This window comes from Pleurodeles waltl, chromosome 4_2, assembly GCF_031143425.1.
Source record: "Pleurodeles waltl isolate 20211129_DDA chromosome 4_2, aPleWal1.hap1.20221129, whole genome shotgun sequence".
Classification (NCBI taxonomy): Eukaryota; Metazoa; Chordata; class Amphibia; order Caudata; family Salamandridae; genus Pleurodeles; species Pleurodeles waltl.
The window spans coordinates 119,883,127-119,906,653 of record NC_090443.1 but is presented as its reverse complement, the minus strand read 5'-3'; the positions used below and the strand labels follow the sequence as shown (position 1 = coordinate 119,906,653).

At 44.3% G+C, this 23,527-nt stretch overlaps 1 protein-coding gene across 2 annotated transcripts in view; it reads right to left on the bottom strand.

Moving 5' to 3' along the window:
• CTDSP2 (CTD small phosphatase 2) overlaps nt 1–23,527 on the bottom strand; it is a 140,675-nt gene that overhangs the window by 46,371 nt on the left and 70,777 nt on the right. For both annotated transcript variants that reach the window (XM_069230918.1, XM_069230917.1), the window contains 6 exons: nt 19,560–19,708; nt 9,922–9,960; nt 8,737–8,838; nt 6,452–6,508; nt 2,768–2,860; nt 1,429–1,614 (listed from right to left, as the gene is read on the bottom strand). In XM_069230918.1, the coding sequence (XP_069087019.1) occupies nt 1,429–1,614; nt 2,768–2,860; nt 6,452–6,508; nt 8,737–8,838; nt 9,922–9,960; nt 19,560–19,708 (626 nt within the window). The remainder of the gene's footprint in view (nt 1–1,428; nt 1,615–2,767; nt 2,861–6,451; nt 6,509–8,736; nt 8,839–9,921; nt 9,961–19,559; nt 19,709–23,527) is intronic.

The following is a 23,527-nucleotide window of genomic DNA, read 5'->3' as shown; positions in this document are numbered from 1 at the left end:
CACTAGGGCCGCCGACTGCACACCAATGGTTGGACTTCTTGTCAGCCTCATTTGTTTGCTTCTTATTAAGTGGCTGTCTCTCCTGCTCTTGGTTTTGATCCTCCCCTAGAGCACATCTTCTTTATATCCTTTTGACTTGACGATTTGTATCCTTTCACTTCTCACATTAAGGGAACTATTTTTTTTGTTGTTGCTTTCAGCACTCCAAGAGTTCAGAAGTTTTCTTGCTCTCCCCTTTGTGTGCTGTTTCCACTCACGAATTGTTTTCCCCCCACACCCCGCACTCTGTATTGCTCCTTTCCCATCCACTCCACTCGTCCACTGCTTTCCTCAAATTGTCTTTTTTTTCGTCCCCATTGCTCCCACCCACATTCACTTTTTGCCGTTCGTGGAAAAAACTGAAAACTCTTCAGACTCACTTCACCTGCTCCGCAATGGTGTTTTTCCTTCCAATTTGTCCTACTCTGCTGACTTTCTTCACAATTTTCCCGCAGTTCTTGGAAGTTCCTCGTTAAGCTGAAGACGTCCCAATGAAAACATCCAGACCCAACGGTAGAAAAAAGAATCTGAAGTTGGTGAACTGGAGCGGAGGCATCCGGAGGACGTCCGATGGCGTCACAAGACACCAAATGGTGGTTCTGTCAACACCCACCAACAAACAAAGGTAGAGAAACAAGACGGACTAAAACATTTTTATAGAGAAATAGTAGAAAATCCAGACCCAACCACTAGATGGCAGAATAATGCACAGCATGTGAATCCAGAAAAGATTCATGCTGCGAAACTGTACTAGGTCCTTTCTGCTATGCCACATGTACTACTTTCTCCTACACAATCTTACTGTTCTCAGACTACAGTTTTACGACACAGACTCAATGATGGGTAGTTCAGCTCCCTGCCCATAGCACATATTATTAGGGTGGCCACCTGGCCAGTTTTATATCAACGGGTCCCGCAAACTACTCCCGGTACAAAAATCTCCTAAAGCCAGTATTTTTTCTCTTTATCAGTATGTGGATAGAACATTAAATAAAAAGGTAGCACTTTATTTTTTTTCTAGAGCTACCTTAATAATCCATAACTGATAATTAATGTAAATAAAAACAGAGAAGCCATGTTAAAAATGAAAACAGACGATTTTATATAAAGTTCTAATGATGTATCAGGTGTGGGCCTTTGCAGAATCTTGACGGTAAACAAATGTCCCGTATTTTTCAGGGGGAAGGTGGCAACCTTTCTTGGTACGTTCTGTTTCCCCATCAATATCACATTTCGTACATTAGCCTCCCTAACCGTTTTAGGCTGTGTACTTTCTGTTGTCCTTCCATGAACCACTTGGTACATTCGGCCTACCACCTTTGTGGACGATTGGTACTTTCTGCCCCCACCCGGGTCACGCTTGGTATACTCTTCGCTGCTTGGACTTACTGCATTCTCGGGATGAAAGATGTAGGATGCAGGGGAGTTATCCAGAATGATTGTCTTTTTCAAGTCTCTCCCCAAGCGACTAAGGTCTTTGACGTAGCAGCCTTGATGAAAGACACATGATTCCCTGAAGAGGCGCGATCGGAACACCCCCCTCCTGTCCAAGAGGTCCGTTACTGGGTCAGCATACTGGGAAGGAAAGGAAAGGAAACAATGAAATCCCTAATGTGCTTTAAAAAGTCAAAGTTCACAGCTAGGAGCCTGGCCCGACACAATACAAGCATTTCTATATAAAGGCAGCTTTTTGCTAGGGAGGTTCTGTAAAGATTGTAGGTAGTAACCAAGTATGCAGGAAGCTGCACCCAGAAACAGCCATAAAATTCACATGCAACAAATTTGCTAATGCAGAAGTTCCCTCTTAATCTTCAGCTTTTCGCCATTCCTTAATATATATGCACATCAATTCATTCAAATTATTTTAAATAAGATGTGGCATTAACATTAACACAACGGTCAGAGATCAACTAAGGATACACAATTCTTTGGGAAGCAGGCACAAAGATCCTTCCGAGAACTGTATGTGTTAGAATAGACATGCTTTCACAATCTATTGTACACAATAGAAAGAACCACTTGAGCTCAATTGTATTCAAGCTGACAACTACAAAAACTGTAGCAATTCCACAGCAGATAAAGTGTCTTTGTCTGAATACAGATTGTTGCAAAGCGCTACGAGTCACCAAGGAAGCTTGCACTCACTTCCAATGAAAGAATACCCTTAAGAAGGAAACAGAACAGATCTAAAATTGGCTAGTGAGAAAGGGAGACCATTTTGTACTAAGGTGAAGAAGCCTCACCAATGAACCTCGGCCAGGTTGGAAGTGACGTGTTCCGGGCAGCGAGTTCATTCCTCTGCCCCCTGAATTAGAAACGCCATGAATATTGCAGTTCAGGAGTTGCAGAGTTAGATGAAACAAGCTCATTCCTTCAAATGAGGCCACTAACATTAGTTGCTAGGAGTGGGGAAGTACTCTACCAGTGGAAGGGAGACGCGCAGTGCAATGAACAGAATGCCATTACAGCATCACTTCCACAGCTTCAACTAATGTCAGGGCAGGAACTCTCGACTTCCCTCTTCTGAAGCCCACGAATCTGGTCACTTAGGCGTCAGAGTGCGAGCGCAGTCGTGCGCCCAACAAAGGGATCCTAATGCCAAGGAAGTCCTACTGCCACTAGTTTTCTGAAGTGTTTGCCAGTGAGTGCAGCTATGACGCCCAGCAGCCTCCCCACCCATGCACCCATCTCCGCCATGGGAAGGACTTTGTGTATCTCTCCAGCTTACCTTTGCTAGGCTGGCAGTGAACAGGACGCACTCAAACAGTTCACCCATCCGTCGCAGGAACTCGTCTACGTAAGGCCTCTTTAAAACGTACACCTGAGGGAAGAAAGAGCACAAAAGGCTTTATGTTAAGGTTAGCTGGGCTATCTAGTGCCACAGTCCTTGGGCTGCTCCGTGACCGATGCAGAATGTGGAGAACAGAGTCCAATTCCACACTGAGCAGAAACATTAAAAAAGTCACAGATATTTATGGTCTGGCTTGACAGTGCGGCTGTCGCCAGACAATTGTGAACCTCACTAGACGGAGGACTGGCTAAGCACACATGTTTGGCATCAGGAGAATGTTCGGATTGGAAAAAAGTTGGGTGCTTCCAGAAAAAAAGTGTTTGCCCTCCACACATACATGACATTCGAGTGACTTCGATAACTAGATCATGGATGTTGTTTTAATCCAGCAGCACAAATGGGAGAAGGCGAGTAATGGGCCTACATGGATTTTTAGGTCTGGACTAACAGTGCAACTGTAACCTGACCTTTTACCTACACCAATATTATTCTACAGCTCTTTGCTTCCAGACAAATACATATCTATTTCCATGCTATTTACTTGTGATGCTTCACATTACAACATTATTGTAATGCCAGACATATTGGCAATGTCATTGCTTGTTCTTCCTTTCCCTACTCCAGCAAACAGCTAAAAAGGGGGTCCCAGCCCCAGTACTTGTGGCTCCAATCAACTAGCCTGTTTCCAGCAAAAGGTGTCAAAAGGGGGTCGTATCCGGTTTAATCTCTACCCCTCAAAAGACCAAAAATACATTTTTTTATGTATCTGCCTCCCCCGTACCATTTCACTTAAACTAGCAGTCCCTCTTTAACATAATCATTATTCTCGATTACTGTGACAAATGGGCTTTCTGTGTTTCACAAAACACATTAGCTCTTTTGCAAACAAAAAAATGGCAATGTTCTCTGGACTCAATTTAACTTCTAGAGGAAACATAGTCATAACGTGTGGACTGCTAAAGAGCGGCTGTGTACTGTGCCTATGACCCACCTTAAATTCCCCTCTTGTGCACCAGGCTGGCTTATAAAAGGATGGTCCCTACAACTACCTTTTCTGATCCAGCTTGATTTAAACAAGAATGTAGTTTGTGTGGACAAGGTTTGATCGTCTTATTTTATCATTATTGTCTAAGCATTTGAATCATAATGTGTGTATTTGAATCATTATGTGTGTATTTAAATCAGCAAAACCCTTGCAATCATTAGATAACAATAACTTCACAACTGTGTTACGAGGCCGCAACAATTGCATGAGTGTGCTCTACAAGTACAAACACAGGTTAGGTGCCTCGAGACCCTGCCTCCTGAGAGGTACAGCAAAGAGGTGTATTTTTGCCTGCCAAGCACTAGTCTAGATGATTAACAAGTTGGTGCAAGTATCTGCGAGACAGCAGCGTGCGCGGCTTCCTCTGAGAGCCCCCTAGCCAGATGCCATTAACTCAAGCAAACAAAAACACTTGTAGAAGCTAACTAACTTCTAAATGACATCCTTTGTTAAGCACACACAGGAAGTCCCAGCGCCATCTTCCCACCCAAGAGGACTTCACGTCTTACGTCTCAATCGGTATCAATATTTGGGAAAGGCAGCAAACGGAAGCACGTGTGGTCAATGCCAGGGTGTATTTGTGATGGAGCACAGACTTCAAGAAGCAGCCAGCAGCATGTATGTAATGCAGCTGGAGTCTGAAAGGTGTACCACTGCCACGTGCCCCTGTGCCAAATTGCAGTTAAGAGTTTACAACACAACCTTGCCTTTTGGGGAACAAGTGCATTTTGACAAATCTGCTGTATCAGTGACAGCTGGCATAGTAAACACAAATGTGGTATAAGGTTAATCAATAACATTAAGTAGGACTTTTTTTCTGGCTTTTAGAACCAAAAAACAAATAAGGGGTGGTTCGAGGACTGGGAGATGAAACAAGACGAAATGTCAGGATCTTCAACTAACCATGAAGTGCTGAGATGGAATGATGGCTTTGGCAGTTGAGTTGATGGAGGAGACCTTTTTGAGGATCACTTTGAGAGTTGTAGGAGAGTGGGTGGATCTCAGATCAAGGAAGGCAGATGGGGTAGTGGAGCATTCACATCACTGAAGCAACAAAAGGGAAAAGTGATCTGGATTGAGAAGTGGTGCAGGGAGATTCTGTCTTGGTAAGAAGTGCCTGGATTACAACACAAGGGGAGGTTCGTCATGTAAAGGGAAACAGCATGAGTGGGAGAGGCCTGTGGAAAGGTTCCGACACTGAAACGTACCGGAAAAAAGCTTGTTTATGTCTTGAAGGGAGGGAAGATCTGGGATGCTGACCAGGATGTATCGGACAGCGGTAGACTTCGAAGTAATAGGCCATATGAGTCATATTACACCACTGAGACTAATCCGACGTGGGCACAGAGTTAGGGATTTTAAAAAGAAAAGTACTGGATATTGTATTGTTTCCGGTGGAGTGGAGAGGAGGACGCAGGAATCAGTCCGGTCACACTTAAGGACGCACATAGCAAGGAGGGAGCAGGTTACATTAGTCAGGAGGTAAACTGTAGGGTGGGTGGAAACAAGGTGGTCTCGGTGTTTCTGCTAACGTGGTGACAAAAGACGATGAGCGAAAAGAATGCTGCAGGAGAGCGGGGTGGGATGAGAGAAGAGGCTGGGAGAAGGGATGGGAGATCCTGGCAACAAGCGAGCATCCTCATCTCCACCAACAACAAGATGCAATATATTTCAAAAACACAAGAGTCACAAAACTATCCAGCTGCTTTTTGGAGAATAGTTTTCTACGATAAGCGCATACACCTGTATCCGACACTGTTAGACATGTAAAACTCTTCTTTCTGAATATTGCTTCTGGAGACTTCAAGTCCTCCTCCCGGCAGCACAACCTTCTATCGTGGCACGTGGCTGCCTCCCGGAACAAGTAATCGAGAATAGGCCGCACTGCGAAGAAACAGCCTATCCTGGATTACTTGAAGCGGGCCACAGCCACTCCGACGTCACCTGCGGCAGTCCAGGGAGGGCAGAGCTGCTTTAAGAAAGGGGCAGATGATGAAGAAGAGGAAAAGGAAGGAGAGGAAGTGAAGAAGAAAATACAAGAAGGAAAGAGCAGAAGAAGAGAAGAAAGGCAGAAGAAGAAGAAAAACGGAAGAAGAGCAGGAAGGTGGTGAGGGTGTTACAATGAAAGAACGCTGCATCTTCTCACCTCCATGCAGAAACGATTACTACCAACATTCTGACCTCTTAGCGTGCATTACGAAAAGAACTACATTGAACACATTACAAGACGTGCGGGGAGGGCCCAGAATGTCATGCCTCTAGGGTGGGGCGTTGGAAGGGCTGGAGGCTCTAAAGCCAAGAATGGCTGAAGGCCGCACACATGACCGCCAAGTGGGGGGTACTTTAGAAGGTGGGGTGCCTGCAACTCATGAAGAGAAGCAGATGCGGTATCGCATTTAGATTCGCTGTCAATCTGAGGGGGGAGATGGGTGCATAGAGGGCCAGGGCTTCTTGGACTTAAACAAGAATACTTCTATATGGCGAATACCTCGCAGTGACGTTTATTGACACATTTCTGCATGCACTAAATCTACAATCAAAACATTCCAAGAAAAAAAAAAAACACTCATCCTTACCTGATGTGTTGTACCTTCTATCTCTACAGGCACTATAAAGTCAGCATTGCTGATTGGCTGAAAAACAAACAGGCTATTCAGAACAAACATTAAACGGGAAAAGAGAAATGCAACAACCGCACAGCTGGTGGCCCCTAACAACCAATACGCATTGTCCATTTGCCTGATAAAAATGACTGGACCACTGGCACTATATTGTTTTTTGCCAAAGAAACTACAGCAAAGAATTCAATTTGGTGGCTAGGTACAAGCTGAGAAGACTGATTTCATTGGATGACCAGCACGTCACACAAGGCCAGGGATCCCGCATTTGAGAGTTTTATCATTAGTGTAACTGGCTACTGATCCTATTAACAAGAGTGCAATTCTGTTAGACTTGTCATCTACAGCACAGAATTTATTTTAATTCGTTGTAAATCCAATTGGAATAGCAGGTGGATCCTTCAGCCAATGTGGCGTTGACACTTAAGAAATAGTTACCACTACAACAAACATACACCTGGGTAGTGGCAAAAGGGGTTCACCATTATATACACACTGCACAGCTAGTGCTTCAAAACATCTGGTTAACACTTGGGGCGCAGATTTTATGTTGACAGACAAAACAATCAACTAGCCATACTTTCCCCAAGAACTCGTTTGATGTGGGTGTATCACAACAGGTGTCTATTGTGTCATCCGTCTCAATAAAGTCAATGTCCTATTATCAGGGGATGACATCTGACAACATCAAAATCATGAACTGTGTTGTCATTTTTTTGTGTTTCATGTAAACAAGTCCAGTATAATTATCAAAGTTTTGGCTTCTGTTGGGAGCAGAACATTCACGAGGTATATAAAGGAATACTCCCATGTAGCCATCTTTTATTATTTGGTAAATAAAATCGGTTGTTAGCTCGCAAGCCGTAGACCATGTTACAATGTAGTTGTGGGCTCAGAATGATGAAGGTTTTTTTCCTCTTGCTCCCTTTACTGGGTGTGGCTGTAAGTGACTTACTTTCTGACTGTTTTAATAGGAGCAGAAAATGCTAAACTAGTCTACGGCGTCCCATCTAGATCATAAAGAACCACTGGCAAACCAAACACGTCGGGCTTGCACGAATACGTGTAATACACAAAAGTAGACACGTGGGGGCGCCATTATTCCATATATATGAAGGACTTCATTTTCCAGACTGTGAACTGGACATAATGTAGAGTCAAAGGCGAAAATTAACAAGCTACATGCAATATGCTATTGCCTTTTTGCCCTGCACTGATATCATTAGAGCTGCTGTAGAGAACAGAACCTGTCCACAGCCACATAACAAAAGGAAAGGGGAGCACCTTTCCAAAGTGGACAAACAAACTTTGGCTGCGTGTACAGTCAGAAGTGTTTCAGCTTAAAACCTTATTAAAAATGACATCAGTGACTTTAAAAGAAAAAAAGCTTAGGCCCAGGCACCTATCCCCCTTATGTGGCTAACAAAAGGTATAAATGAATCCAAATAAAATGCTGGTGATTACAGCATAAGTTTATAAATGGTTTAGGTGTATTGTCACCTATAGGTATTTGACAAGAATAATCATAAATGTCCATATCTCGAGTTCAAAGGGGAATCAAAAAGAATCTTACTCCACTAGCGTAAGCTCTGTACAGGTGCCAGATAGCGAAGGCCACCTTCGCAGTTTAAGGGAAAAGAAAATATTGATACGAGTTGCACACTATTTAACAACTGGTGCTAGGAGGCTTTCGCCCTTTGTCTGAGGCGCATTCGAGGCCTGACTCCTCGTTCCCACCGTACCAAGTTTCACTGTAACATTCAGGTTCTCAAAGGGGTGTGAGTGATGTGCAGATGTGTGCTAAGAGCAGTACGTGGTGGGGTGACACGGCTAACTGCATATGTGGGTCTGCCTGAAGGTATCCATGAGCAGACATCTCTCGCTCAGTCCTTTCCCCATAGACGGTCAATGGGAGCACGCAGACTTCGACTATTGTGTTTCACATATGTATACGACGGGGTAAGGTCAAAGTATCATGAGCCTTTCAGTTGAGATTCTTGGGACTGAGTGAGGAAACTTGTTACTAACTTCCCCTGACACTGGCCGATAACTCTAGCTGATCTAGCAAGTTCAAATAGACTTCTGTGCTCCCACTACACTACTCCCGTTCATGCTTCTGAAACACCCACAGGTTCTCTCCGCATTCAAAAGACAACACCGAAGCATGTCACTGATGTTCCTCTGCCACGAGCCCGGCTTCAGACACGCAATGGCATCACAGCATCGAACGGAGGTCCACTCACCTTGAAAGAGCTGTGCACTAGGGTCTCGTCGAGGTCGATCACCACACAGATCTTTCCCAGGTCCTGCTGGATCACCTCGGGAAGCAGACAAGTGCCTGGAATCTGAAACAAAACAATGAGTCAAGGGGACAAATCACTATAAGGAACGCATACTGCTAACAAAGGGCCTTGCAAGAAGGACAAAGCCTGCTTCACTAGAGGGCCACATTTACCAGAATTTCGTTAACGAAAATTGGCTAAGTTCATCCTATACATGCACAAGTTAGCTACAACAGAACAAGCCACTTTAATCAGACCTGTTTATATTTAATGAGAATTCCTGCTTGAGGCAGCTATTCAGGGGCGGGTTTCCATCAAGTCTGAGGTTTTAGGGCGAGAAGCAGAACAGAGCAGCAATGATTCTAAATCAGCAACGAATCATGTTCTCGAGTGCTATGGCCAAAAAGAACACACTAGCCCAAGGGAAAAGCAAAGTACCCGAAATTACAGTAAATTTTAGCAATACAGCTTCCCTGACGGAAAAGGGTAGAGTAGTAGAGAAGTCCTTATATGCCCTTTCGTTTAGTTTGGGCTTGCACCTGATAATAAGCATTCCCCTATATAGAATGTGAAAAGAAGTGTGAAAGATACATCCCCAATAACTGCAGACTGGACGCACTGACCACACACATTATTTGTTGGAAACAGTACTCAGGCCTTCCTGTTTTTTACTAAAAAATACGTTGGCTAAGTACTTTACTGCATAACAAAAATGGCATTTAGCAATTGTGATTTAACAAGGCAATCTTCATTCTAAGTGTGAACATCTGTAAGATATTTAAGGGTTGGTCATGTAACAGAGCGTGAAGCTGTACAGATTACAGAAAACCGACAACGTGAACACATAATGCCGTGCCAAGTTACCATACGCCTTATCACCCAACTCAGCAGGTCTGCATCCCCGAAACCGTGGATGTCTGGGGGTCCTGTCAGGCATCACACACCTCAGTGAAACGGCTCAGATGAAACAAGTCACCACAGAAGACGCGCACTCTTCTGCACATCAAGCCAGAACGGGCGCCCTAAGGCTTCACTTCCAGCTTCCTTCACAGACATTCAAGGCCTGGAGTCGGACGCGGACATTCTTTTTTCAAGTGACTGCAAACATTACCTTTTAAACAGACACCGGTTCGCGGTAATGCTCACCTGGTAAAACTGGTACTGGAGGCACTGCAGCAAGTCAGACTAAGGGGAGAAGCAGAAAAGTAGGAATTAGATGCTTCATCGCGTGAGAAGATTCAAAGTGGAAATGTAAGTGTGGAGGAACACAAATAGGGGAGGAACATTATGAAATGTGATACCTCCACCCAAGCGCCCCCCCTCTCCCCTCCCCCCCCCCCCCAACGCTCCCTCCATCTGAACGACCAAGTAACAGGTGTCAGTGTTTTATCACAGGAACCCAGAGGAGAGAAGAGGAGACCCAGCCAATCAAAAACGCCATTCCAAACTATGTAAAGTTGAGAATGAGGGAGGGGCGTCTCGTGGCACGGCTCGCATCCACACGGTGGTGAGGAGATGCTCTGGCTTTCTCCACCACCTGGCTAGGCTGTCACACTTCCGGCGGAAGCCGCAGCAGGAGATCCAGGATGATGCTGACATCTCCAACCCTACAGATTACCAGTTAATAAAGAACGACAAGCAATACTGTTTTTATAAGCAAATCCTAACTAACCATAAACCTGCAATAAAATAGTTTGATAGTGGCCTGGCCACACAGGGACTGTAATACCGCCCATCCGTGCTTGCACGTCTGAGGGCATAAGCCGTGGCACCTTCACCACCACCACCGCTGCGCCGCGCAGATGTTGCTTTCTGTGGTTGCCAAAATGCCAGAGTGAGAAAGAAAAGCGTCCAACTTAAAGATTTTATTGACCACTGCAAGGTGTAAAAACGGTCACTGATCGAATTCCGAAACTAAATTTAAAACGTGGCATTTTTTTGATGGCTCGTTTCATGTGGGATGAAAAGCCGGGAGAAGGCCGCCCTGTCTATGAAAGGAGGGAGGCTCCCTGAAGAAGTGCGGCTGAGAGAATGTTTGAGGGGGAAAGCGAGGTAAGGAAAATGGCATATGTTAGAGAGCAAGATAAGGTGCAGAAGGTTGAGAGAAAGGCATGAAAGGAGGGGAGACGCAATCAAGTACAGAGAAGCAGAGATGAAAGTGAGGGAACCCAGGGCATGACCGATACAGACCGCCAGACACCCTGTACACTATACTCTGCACCGGAAGAATGGAGGAACAATACAGGGGGCCCGTGTAGGGGATTTCGAATGAATGCAAACGACCCAACGAACCATGGACTGAATGCGTGAAACTGTAGTAATCTGGAGCTGCTAGGGACTCCTCGTCAGCGAAACCGACAAAAATAGAGGCCAGGGTGGCATCTGCAGAAATGCTGGGTGGGCATGTACGCGAAGTGAGAGATCCATATTAATCACAGCGACATGATTAAACATGGAATGGTTTATAGTACTGCACGTGTGGCTTCTCTTACTAGATGCATAAATGCTACCATTATTATAGGTTGAGTTAGTACTGACTGATTACCCGCCTCCTGCACGCTACCCTGCTGGCTGCCTCAATACGAGCGACACTCATTCAAACCAAGGCTCTCCCTAGCATTATTCTGGGCGAGGCTATTATCGTGGCTGTAAGAGAGACAAGATACTCCGAGAGATTCTTAATGCCATTACATGGAAATGTTATAAAAGAATTACCTTCATTTTTTTATTGTTTTAAGTCTTACTGTTACTTTGGTCCTCATTGTTAAGTAAGAAAATTATTAAAGGTCATACAATTTCGCCGTTATCATTGAGTGAGGATATAATTATGATAATTTCAGTTTAAGGCATAATGATCAAAAAGAGAACATTATTGATTAAGATAACCCCTGAAATAACAGGATCCCACGCTGGTCCGTGGAAGCCTGATCACCGGCAGGTTTTCAAGATGTTTCCATGAAATAAATCATTTCCATAGTCAGTGGTTACCCTGATAACCTGGCATGGATCCTGCCTCGTGGGGTTCCAGGTAACCATTTTCCAGAAGAACTCTGGTTGTTGGGCTGTGTCAAGTTCACAATTAGTTCTCTCAATATGTCGTCATTCGTTCCCCCCTCACCTCTGCTGCCCGACGTTAACAAAAGCACTTTAGTTTACTGCAGCCAGCCTTACAGGATGAGCGAGCCGTCCATAAAATGCAGCCAATGACCGCCCATCGGGACACTCTTTCAGAAGTTCTCCAGCCACAGGAGCAGACATTGGTGCCTGGCATATTTTAAACAGAGACACTGCCAGAGCCTGGTGCACAAGGCACAGTGCAAACTCAAGCACATCAGACAGGTGATATTTAAAAGGATTAATGACTAACACACCACGGAACCGACGTGGTTCAACTGCCTATTTAAATGGCTTCAGAAGTCAGCTTCATGTCTGCCAAGATGACATCCTCAACCAGATCAGGAGGGCAAAGGGAGTCTAGTTGACGCATGTATGCAGCCACAGCATCTGGGGATTTGGGTGATAAAAAAAAATCCTGTCATGAGAGCAGGTTTACTCTTTGCAAAAGGTAAGATGTGGGCAAACTTGGAGTGCCATGGGATCTCCACACAAGATCTTCGCTGGGCAGTCCAAAGTGATCAGATGCACCTAATGCTTCTGCAAATTCAGCAAAACTTTAGACATAAGCGTGATTTGCATTTATGCATACTGCAGGTCCTGAGATCAGCTGAAGCAGCAGAAAGCCCAGAGAAAAACTCCTACTTGATTTGCATGGCTCACAACTGAGGAAAATTCCTATTCCAGGCTGAGGTAAAGAGATCCACAAATGGAAACCTCGTCCTAGAAAGATTGCTTTTGTCACTTTAGAGCTGTAGTTCCCACTCGTGGTCTTCCAGTGAGAGACGACTGAGGTCATCTCACTGTGACGGAGCTTGCTATAGGAGCCACTACTGGGAAGATTCACCGCCACACTGTCCACTCCTTCTAGGGAATCTTCTTCCAACATGTTAGCCGACAGAGTTATCACCAGAATATCGATGATCTTTTGAGGAAGGAGAAGGCCTTTAAAACAGTTGTGTGAAATACTGAAGCAATAATGGTCAGCCTTTTGGGTGGGAGACTTCTGGGTATTCATGGTAAAGGCCATGTGATGATTGAGAGTCATTTCCTTGAGAGGTTTCTGGACCAGCACGGAGGACTCCGCTTTCACCAGCCAGTCATCCAAGTACAGAAATCAATAGGCCCTCGATTGCCACAATGAAGCCACTACAACCACTAGCACTTTTGAAAAAACACCTGGGCCTGTTGTCAGTACAAATGGTAGGACCAAAAACCCATGTTGCTAGGATAGCACCAACACAGCCTGGTTTAAGGTAGTATCTTAAATTTGTCATACGGATGAGGAGGTTTAGAAGGCAGGAATTCTTGATAATGTAGGCATTCACCCTCCCAGGAAAACAGGAAAAGAGTGTCAGTCCCTTAGATCAAGCAGGTAAAGACTTCTGCCTCTAGGACTGAGGCATGAACTACAGTGCAGACTCAAAAAAATGGATGCACAAAAAGGGGATGGTTGGTAAGGGAGAATTTGGAAGTGAAGGCCAAAGTTCCATTGTGACTGTTTCCCAAATTACTACAAAACGGGACACCCTCCCTCCCAGTCAAAGATGATGTTATGGGAAAGGAAAAGTCAGAAGAGATTGGAAGCAGCAGAGCCTACAGAGAATGGTGGGGACTGGATCTACTGCAACTGCTCCAGGTAATGGCACCTTTTAGATCCACCCTTGCCTTGGAAGGAGTGATCTAACTACTGTGGGATTTGGATGGCTTGGTACAGCTGTCTGTCAAAACTGCACGGCTCTAGGATAACCACTGTGGCTGACTGATCTGCGGGGCTAGAAGGCTGGACCTGCAGCACAAGCCCTAAGCCTGCTGTTTTTGAAACGTTCCGAGGAGGAGACAGATTTCTCTTTTAACAGCTGCTTGCTATCAAAGACCCTGTTCATGAGTGTATCCTGGACATCTCCCGAACATCCAGTGGATCACATACAAACATGCGGGTGCAACATAACAGCTGTAATATACGGATGATACCTTTCCCTACTGATTTCTTGACCAGTCCCATAGTCAGCTCCGTGGGTGGCAACTCTATCAGTGCCGAAGCGGGGCCTAAGCACACACCGGACTCACCTTCGCTGGTTGTGACTTCATCTTAGGCACTGGAGCTTGAGTGACAAGTGGTGTCAGGAGGCATGGTGGTCAGAGGTGCAAAAGTCAAGAGGGCAGGACCAGACCCTCCCCCGGTTCACTGACCCAGAGTTTTGCAAAGTTATACTAAAAAGATTTAGCACTGCTAGCTAAAAAACCTCGACATACATGGAGTTGGATCATAGACCAGAGAAGCTCCAGTGTTAGGTGATGGGGAATTGCCAAACAATGAGGAAGAATATGGGGTTGGGCAACGGTGTCAAGATCCTAAATTGTTCTGGGAGTGGGACTGTTTACTAATGGTTGAAAAGGAAGTTTCCTTTCTAATGAGTTTTTTGTGGGTTGTGTTTTTTTTTTTTTTTTTTTGCGGGAAAAGCTCGTAGTGAAATGTTCTCTGGAAGGTGATCTACTTCTGGGAGAGGGTGCTTGCTTTGGAGTCTCCACTGCAGTCCTTACCCATAAATATTTTTGTCCTCCTTTTCCTAAATGCTCTCCAGGTGAATGGAGGGATAGATGCCACAGACTGCGGCTCTGAAAGTTGTGGACTCTACCACAAGTCTTGAAGCCCGAGACCTTTTGTGGACATATCAGACTTATTTGCTTTTGAAAGCTGCAGAATGTGTCAGCGAAACACCATGGGACAACTAACATGCCGGTTGGCGCCTGATGATGTCACATCACGACACATGCAGAGGTGAAGTGGTAGCCACAGTTGTCTGGAGCCACCTAGCAGTGCGGGAGAGTCATTGCTGGAGTAAAAGTTTTCCGGACCAGTCCAAAGCCTGGAAAGAGAATTAGTAAATCCCTTTAAGGGATTCCCTTGCTTTAGTCTGAGTTTTAAGTACAGTCTACTGGTTCCTAGGTGTATCTAGATGTGAATATTTGTAAATAATGAGGAATACTTTTGTTTAAGCTGTATCCTACCTTATCCTGTTTTGGAGTACCGAGTGATCATACACCTTAATTTGCAATAAAACGACCATCCCCTGACAGGACCACAACTTTACACAACTGCATCAACTGAAAATAGCAGTAGCGTGTCCTACTTGTTGAACACTGTTCACGGACAACATTGTTCGACTGGCCGAACAGTCAATGACTAGACTTTACTACACAAAGGGCAACCGGTCAGTGGCCGAGTTAAACGCCAGCCTAACTGCTCTGCTCATTTCAACAACCAGAGAATATTCTCACTCTACAAATCATACAGGTTTCGGGTATGCGTCAGTGCCTTCAAAAAACCATTTTATGTAGCCATAAAACCATTTTATGTAAAATCTATCTGCAGTCTCTCGACCTCACGATGTTCATATTTGTAGAAGATGCAGGCATAGAGCTACCTGTTTACTTTTTTAGCTTAAATAAATATATCAGTTGAATGAAAAACTTCCAACTACCCGTAACAAGTGTTACAACTTGAGATATGTTGTAGGTTCGCATAACAGGCATATTCCACCGCCTATGTCTGAGCTCCAAAAACATGTACCCGTTTGCAAAATTAAACTATATTACAGCAAATGCATACCGTCAACCTGCCAGTCACTGCCTTGTGAAGGTTCACCATTAAAGACACCAGATTGCTTATATACCACTGGGTTCAAAGAGACCTCATCTCTCAGATATTCTGAGAATAAATCTGACGTTTATTTTACTCTGTGGTCCAATGGCAGACACTCCAGCACCCAACCTTGGCCTATGGTTTGAGCAGTCAACCCAAGAAGAGAAAGGGCTCAGCGTGGCCCCATTCCAACGGATAAGGGGAAGTAGGGAACATGGTCATTCAAATGGTATTCTACAGACATCATCAAGGAGAATAAGAAAACATTCACAAATGCTTTTTTTCACACACTTGGTCCACACATCAGAGAAGGTTCTATACAGGTTCAAGTGTAGCCCACGTGACTGATATAACCTAGAACACACAATTGCCAAATACAGGGATCATTTGAGAAAAGTGTCCTTCAGTCTACTACTAACATGAAAATATATGTATGGGTAAAACATCAGAAGGATAGTTTGCAGTTTTCAAAAGTGTGATTTCTAAATACTGGAGCTATATAATGAAAGATCAGTATGAAACTCCAGTTGCAAAAATCGAATACGTGATACAAACTGTACAAATCTGATTGGACAATCTAGAAGCTAACTCTACGAAATGTTAGGTTAGCTAGTACCACTTGCTGCCATAACAATTGCAGCAAACAATGATTTTTCAAATATTTTAGATTTCCAGATTAGGGAATGAAGCATGGAATTCAGTTTGTCCAAATGTATTTATTTTAGTGTCTAAACAGACTTTTTCGCTTCAAATGATTCACAATCTAAGCAAAAATGACCCAATATCAAACTTGCTGCATTGCTGCGACATGAAAATGCTACGGAAGTGGTTTCCCATGTGTGGGCAGAGAAACAGGTCTGGATCAGGGAGAGGAAAAGAGGAGATTGGGAGAATTCTCAACACTCCGGATGATCAGGAGCACTTAACTGAATGGAAAAGCATGCCTTGTTAGGAAAGAGATGGAGAGAGCCCAAACGACAGACTTTACAAAGAAAGAAGGAAAAGAAAAGGAAAAAAGAAGCATTAATACGAACAATTAAAACAAATATTGTTAACAGCAGGACACAACCAATGGAAACAAATAACCAAACAAGACAGCCCTGGAAGTATTTGAGCAACAGTAAAAAAAAATAAAGAAAGAAGCAAGAAAACGATTTTTTTGAGAAAGTAAAGTTAATATTCAGTTACTGAAACACAAAAGGATAGGTTATTTTTTCTAGCTCTATTTACAGATTTTTCACTTCCAATGGCATCCATGTCAAAGTTCTGGCTGTTTATAATATTGTCAGGTGCAGGTGGTAGTAATAAATATATTAAGCACAAAGCAAAACATCCCATACCATAACATGAGCGCACGCGGCCACTGTGTATGTGCAACAAGAACCCCACAAAGAAATCTAGAGACATCAATCAGGCAAGTCTTTTAAATTTTAGACACTCATAACCAACTTTATCAGATCACTTCCTCTCATATAAGCAAACATATACTCGCTGGACTCCGAGTGCAATCAATCAACCATAAAAGAGTCTACAAACTTCTGATGACCAACAGTCGTCAAGTGGGGGCTGGACCCTCGCCACATTTTCAGGATCCCCGCACGAGATGAACTTACATGCAGTGTACCTACACGAGCAGCATTTGATATAGTCCATGGCTAGCCCCGAAAATGTGACATGGATGCTGTCCTCATGGAAGCAAAAACTAAGGGCCAGATGTATCAAAGGTTTTTACCCATTCTGTGTCTATAGGAAAAAGTGTTCATACATATGGCCCTAAGAGCTCTGGACTCGATGGGATCTGTGTGCAACAACACTGAATGCAGAAGCCGCGTCTTGTAGTCCTCCAGGGATTGGATGCTCACACGCTCTCTGGACGTGACTAACACTCCAAATAATTGATGAAGCTGATGAACCCTCATCATTATCCAGCTGTTGATGCTACTCTAATTAGAGACACAATTAGCACGTGTTACACTTTCCAAAGGGGCAGAGAAGGCAGGAAAGCCGGTAACCTAGAACTGTTAATTCCCCGCTGATTCCGAAATTGCCAGAAGCACACGTCTCCTGCCCTTCCCCCTCGCTCAGGTTATTTTAAACTATGGGGTTTTCAAGTTTTGAAATTGGTCAATTATTCTTGTTTGCCTGCTGCCGAGTTTATGCTTTACTCCGTCCTATAAGGTTGCCTAACTAAGGCGGGCGGCTCACATTAATACAAATTACCCTTCTACGTGGATGATATGGGAGGTTCTGTGACACCATCTCACTCACTTGTGCAGTAACGAGAATTATTAGGTTGAGCATCTGAAAATGCAAAGTATTACAACAGCATTTTCGTGGGTGTGCAAACCCCACAACCACTAGTAAAGGGAGTTTCAGTACGTGGAGTGGGAGAGGCTACAGAGTTAGCCATTTTTAGGCCGAAGCCTACCAAACAGCGCAGCTGACTGGTTTGTTAAAGACATCTTGGGGACATTCCGCAAGCTCCCCTAGGAATACATTCTGCCCGTTGACCATTGATTTATGGTTTGTAACTCACATTTTCTGGCTTTCTATTTGCTGACTTTGTTTTAGGCTACTTTAGCAACACAAAAGGATGATGGATGGAGTGCTGAACAATGCATATACTCACCCTCAGGCTGTCCAGAGTGAGTTAGTTGTAGGAAAGTACCCTTGTTTTGGCATGGTTATCCCCACTTTTTGCTTAGCATCAGTATGCTTTGACTGTTTTCACTGGGATCCAATTAACCAGGATCCCAGTGACCGTGTTATCTCCCTCTAAATTTTGCTCCTTCTTTCCTCTTAGGGAACACTATGAGTGGTGTATCCGAGGTCTTAGGGTAAGTCGTGTCACAACTGTACCTCAGAGACAGCACTCGGCGGGCCAGCTGGATTCATCTCATTGGACCAGGCTGATGCTCAGTGATTGGCAACGGTGCACCAGGGTTCTTTATTTCTGTTTAGTCGCCCCGCCTTTAGTTCGTTAGAACCTATGTAACTGGAGGGAGGTGGCAGCTTTCAGCAGAAAACGTGAACCTGGTCTTATATTGCATTCAAGGTCTGGTGAGTGAGTAAAGAACCCTAACACTGTTTCAAATTTATGACAAGATCTCCAAGATAAGAGTACTTACTTTAGCCTTAGGCCAAAAGATATCCAACTATGGAAAGGACTGGGGCTGCTTCTAGACTATCCCACTGTGGGCTGGTTAGATCTAAATGGTGCCCCTGACTTTTGCCTTAACGTGCAGGCTGCTTATGCGCCCCTGAACATACGACGTGTGACTTTTCTTCTGTCTATACTACCTCATTTGCAACCTCTCCAACTCCAGCTACTCAAAATAATTTTTGCCAATTTCAAAGATATTATTGGCCTCCTCTTCAGTTCCACTTCCCCCTCTAGCCTACTCTATAATTCCACTTACCTGCCAGCCTCAAGTCTAGCCTCACTTACACTGCACCCCTCTTCTTCATCTTACCGAGCTTAATAGCCCATTTTCGGTTAAGCGTACGTTGTCACCTCCTCTCCAGCTCCACATACTATGCTGTCCTCATTACTTTGCCATTGCACTTATAGTTCGCCTACCTCACCTGCCTTATTTTCACTGTCACCTTGTAAACTTTATCTCACAGTTTCATTTACGACACCATCCCCTTCTTCAAACCCCCACCCAACCTTCCAGGCCTATTTTTCTGATCAAACGTAACTCCTTACCTTGGTCTCTATACCTGCTTTACTATATTTGTCAACCAACAGTCTCTTACCCTTCATTCAAGCTCAGCAGCCTCTCCCCCAGATGCCAGTTGCAGCCTCCCTGCACCACTCCATCTTCTGTGCGTAAAATCATATGACGGTGCCATCATTCAAATAGACCAATAGAAACAGAGACGAGCTATTTTCCTGTCTTTGGCTTGAATTGCTGGTGTGTCGGGCTGGGCAGAATGCATATGTCCTTTGTGGACTGTAGCTCATTTAAGATCCTATCTGACTTTAACCACAAATGCACCTTGTTCTCATATCCCCTCTTACCTTGGCAATGGTGTTCGGCTCCTCCTTCTGCACGGCATGGTCACTGCCACAACCCGACTGGCTGACATTCTGTGCACGGAGGCAACAGAACAGCGCCTTAAAGATATTCCGACTGCGAGGCTTCTTGGGTGAGGACTTGGACGCTAATCCTAGGACAATACAGAAGAAAAGGTGTGAGCCCAAGCAGTGTCTGCGAGAACATCAAAGTCTGCTTACAAACTCAACAAGGACCGCACTCCGACTGCAAGTCTATCGTTATCAGTGGTTCACAAGCTGCAGGTTCTCAACAAACTTTCATATCACTTCAATTCGTATCAAGACTATTCATGAGGTGACTCAACCTAGGACTCGTTTAAACGTTTGCCTACAATAGATTCCAAATTTCTTTTGACTCCTCAGTACAGAAGACATTTTTAACGTCATTTAGGTGTCTGAGGTATCTCTCCTCTGGTCCTCCAATGATGCAAGGGAGATCCTGTGTCCAGGGTCTCAAACGAGTGGGACAAACTCAGGAATCACAAAAACACGCTTCTGCTCCGTGTGTGGTCACCTCGCGCAAAGGGAAAAACAAAACCAGGAAGAAAACAGTGAAGAATACTACTAACATCACAAAAATGTGCCGCGTTTGTACCAACCGTTTCCGACTCGGGATTTTGAATCTGCAGCAGCAACAGTCTAAAATGAGAAGGGAGACTAGCAACACACACGCGCACACACACACACGCACACACGCACACACACACACCTTTCACAAAATGTCCTTGTGAAGTAAAACGTGTGTTGGCGTTATAAATATGAATCACTAGTCAAAAGAAAAGACGGCACCAATTTCATTCAAAATTTCAGTGAGCAGCACAATGCATCACATGTTATGATGCGAGGATATAAGCTGAAATAAAACATCTGTATGAAAATAAGTTGTACATTCACTGGGGTGCCAACAAGTTGATCCAAAGTTGATTTTTTATGGCAACGCACAGAGGACAACATCTATCTTCCACACACCAGCTGCTAAGAACACTATGCCAAATTCGAGAAGCTTCCAGCAGAAGACAAGAGTGGAACGCATCGTTCTAGAACAGCCCATGCAGCTGTGGGTTTGCACATTTTCTCTCAAGAATACTCCATGTCTCGGATTTGCCAAGCGCATCCGTACAGTGCTTGAAATGAAAAAACAGAAGTAAAGGTGGCCTATACCAGAGTACCTGGTTGCTTCTGAAATGTGCCTGTACTCTCCAATGATAAGTATCACTCCTGTGCTGAGCAGTGCAGGTACCCTTTCTCTCTAAATAAATAAGTGCAGGTACTCAGTACCTGACAGTAGCGGCCCATTTAAAGCGCTGGTTCGATAAAGTTACCGTCAGCTTTGCTTTACTGCTCCCCAGGCACTCAGGTGCAGCCTCTGCCTGCTCAGATATTTTCCACAAGTGTTTCCACCGATACTCACCGGGAGATTGTATTCACTCTCTAGCTCAGCACAATTTTTCAGTGCTCTGAAAAGGCAACAAGCAGCCTGTTGGGTAGCTTAAGTCTATACTGGTCTGGAAGGATTAACAGGCCAGCTAAAAAAAGTGAAAGGAAATCGATGCCGTTTTCTTAAAACTGAATAGGGGGGGGGGGGGTTGAATTCTCACATTTTTCTACAGAAGTAAATAAATGTGTGTTTTTTTTACATATCACGCAACCCCTAAGAATATCAGTCATTTATTGTTAATGCGACTTTTTGACACATCTCACACGTTTGTCAGGTTAATGCAGCGGGTCTTAATCTTTTGACATTTGCCGACCCCCCAAATAACCACTAACGGAAGTCGGGCATCTGCGCCAAAATAACTCATACCATCTGAACCTCAAAAAAATACAGAAACAATTATACATCAAACAATCACACGTAATGTGTTATTCAATGCGCAGAAAAGAAACAAACAGCATTCAAAGTTTTAGTGGGAAGAGTAGCGTTTACAAACATCTGGTTTATTTCTCATTGAGGATGCTATCTGGCGGGTTCTTACATAACACCGAATTATGCATTGGCTGTATAGATACTCTACCGCTAAATCAGGATGCCAACTCTAATGCTAAACGAACGATGGAAGAGTAGAAGGCAAACCGGAAGCAACCGCGCCCACCACAGCTTGGAACTGCTGCGCAGCCATTTTTTATCTGTACTATGTATACCGGGAGATTTATCAATTTAGGAAGAACGCACAGAAGGGGCCAGGAGTACCGAGCACGAACACACATACACACGCGCGCGCACACACACACACGCGCGCGCAAAACACTATTCTGTAACCCTGTATCTAGCGTTTGCTCATCGGAACACCAGAGGATGCTCGATCAATAAAACCAGGCTTCACTTAGCTGCAAAGAATCCGTTAATCCGCCATATTGAATTGTCATGTGGAGCACAACGACGAGCAAGAAAACCAGCGTGGGAGCAACATGGAGATGGAAAATAACCAAGCATTAATGTCACTGCAAGCTGGAAGGAGGGTAAACGCTCACCCTGACCTCTGGCCATCTCCCCACCCCAAACAAAACCAAGCTTCGTATTGTTGGTATTGGCCAAGCTGCCATCCAATCAAATAAATTTGCAGTCTGCGTTTACACATGAAAATGTTTTTAACAAAATGCCAACCTTAACGTTTCCTGCCACTTACGACGTCTTCTATCCGTAACAAACGGCAGTGCTTAATTTGTGCTTGTTGTTTCCGGTGCTGAGCACCGGCACTTATTTTTGAGGGCCGGGGCTTTTTTTTCTGCCTCAAGCATTTGCTGCGAGCACAAGACACATATGGGAAAGACGGATGATGGGAAAAACGAAAAAGCGTCACAAAGGGAGAAAGTAAAAAGCTGGAAGAGTGAGCTGCAGGGGCAGGGAGTGGCTTTAAATGGATTGAAGAGGCCCGAGATGGCTTCAGGATTATGCCGCCTCAGTATTCCGTGTTCTCACATTTAATTACAGCAGCCACATGTTTAAGAGGAGGGCTTTGGGCATCGGCACCTTCGTATTTACAAATTAAGCACTGGCAAACGGTATAAGTAACAGCCACTGGCAACCACGGCAATGTAGGCCAAGAGGTGAGAGCGTCCACAAAGACTTCCCTGGCAAGGCCTTTCTGGGACAGTCATCACCCATAACCCAGAGAGTTTAATTAAGGCCCGCGTAAAGTTGACAGCTTACAAAACCACATCAGTTCCTCTTTATGGTGGTCGCTTATGGATTTATTTAGCACCCAAAACATGTAAGCATCTATCACTAGCAACTAAGAGCAAGTGTTTTTTGATGCTAAAAAATAATTCGAAACATACCAAAATACAAAAATTAACACGGAAAAATACAAGGAGTGCAGTAAATTGCGTGGGATCAACCATTAAAATTAGCATGGTGTAGTCCTAAATTGGCTGCCCCAACAGAGCCTCGGATGTACTTCCAATTTACAAAAACGTGTATCTTTTGCAAAAATATTGACCCCTTTTATGTCTCCATCAGTGCCCTACTTAAAAAAAAAAAAAAAAAAAAAAAAATCTACAAATAAAATGCCAAAACTGACTTTATGACTCAAAAAAGTTACAGTGGCAAGAAAACCCCAGCGTTTTTAAACTTAACATATTGATGTTAGTTACTGAGAGTGGCCAGTTCAGAGCACAGCAGCATGGAGCAACAGAGGAGTCACACACTGCAGAGAAGGTGCTGTACCCGATCGTCACTAGATGGCGCTAAAGCCTCAGCCATCAGGGAAAAGGAAAGTAGTTCCAAACACATTAAAATAGAAGAACAAGTTACTTACCTTCAGTAACAAATGATCTGGTATAGACACTCTAGCTTTAGATTCCTTACCTTAGTATTTATCCCAGGCATTAGTCTGGATCTGAAGATTTTTCTCAAGTAGTTTCCCTGCACGCTGTCAGGTGGCGTCAGTCGACTCCACATTCTTCGTTGGCGTCGTGGTCATCAGATGTGA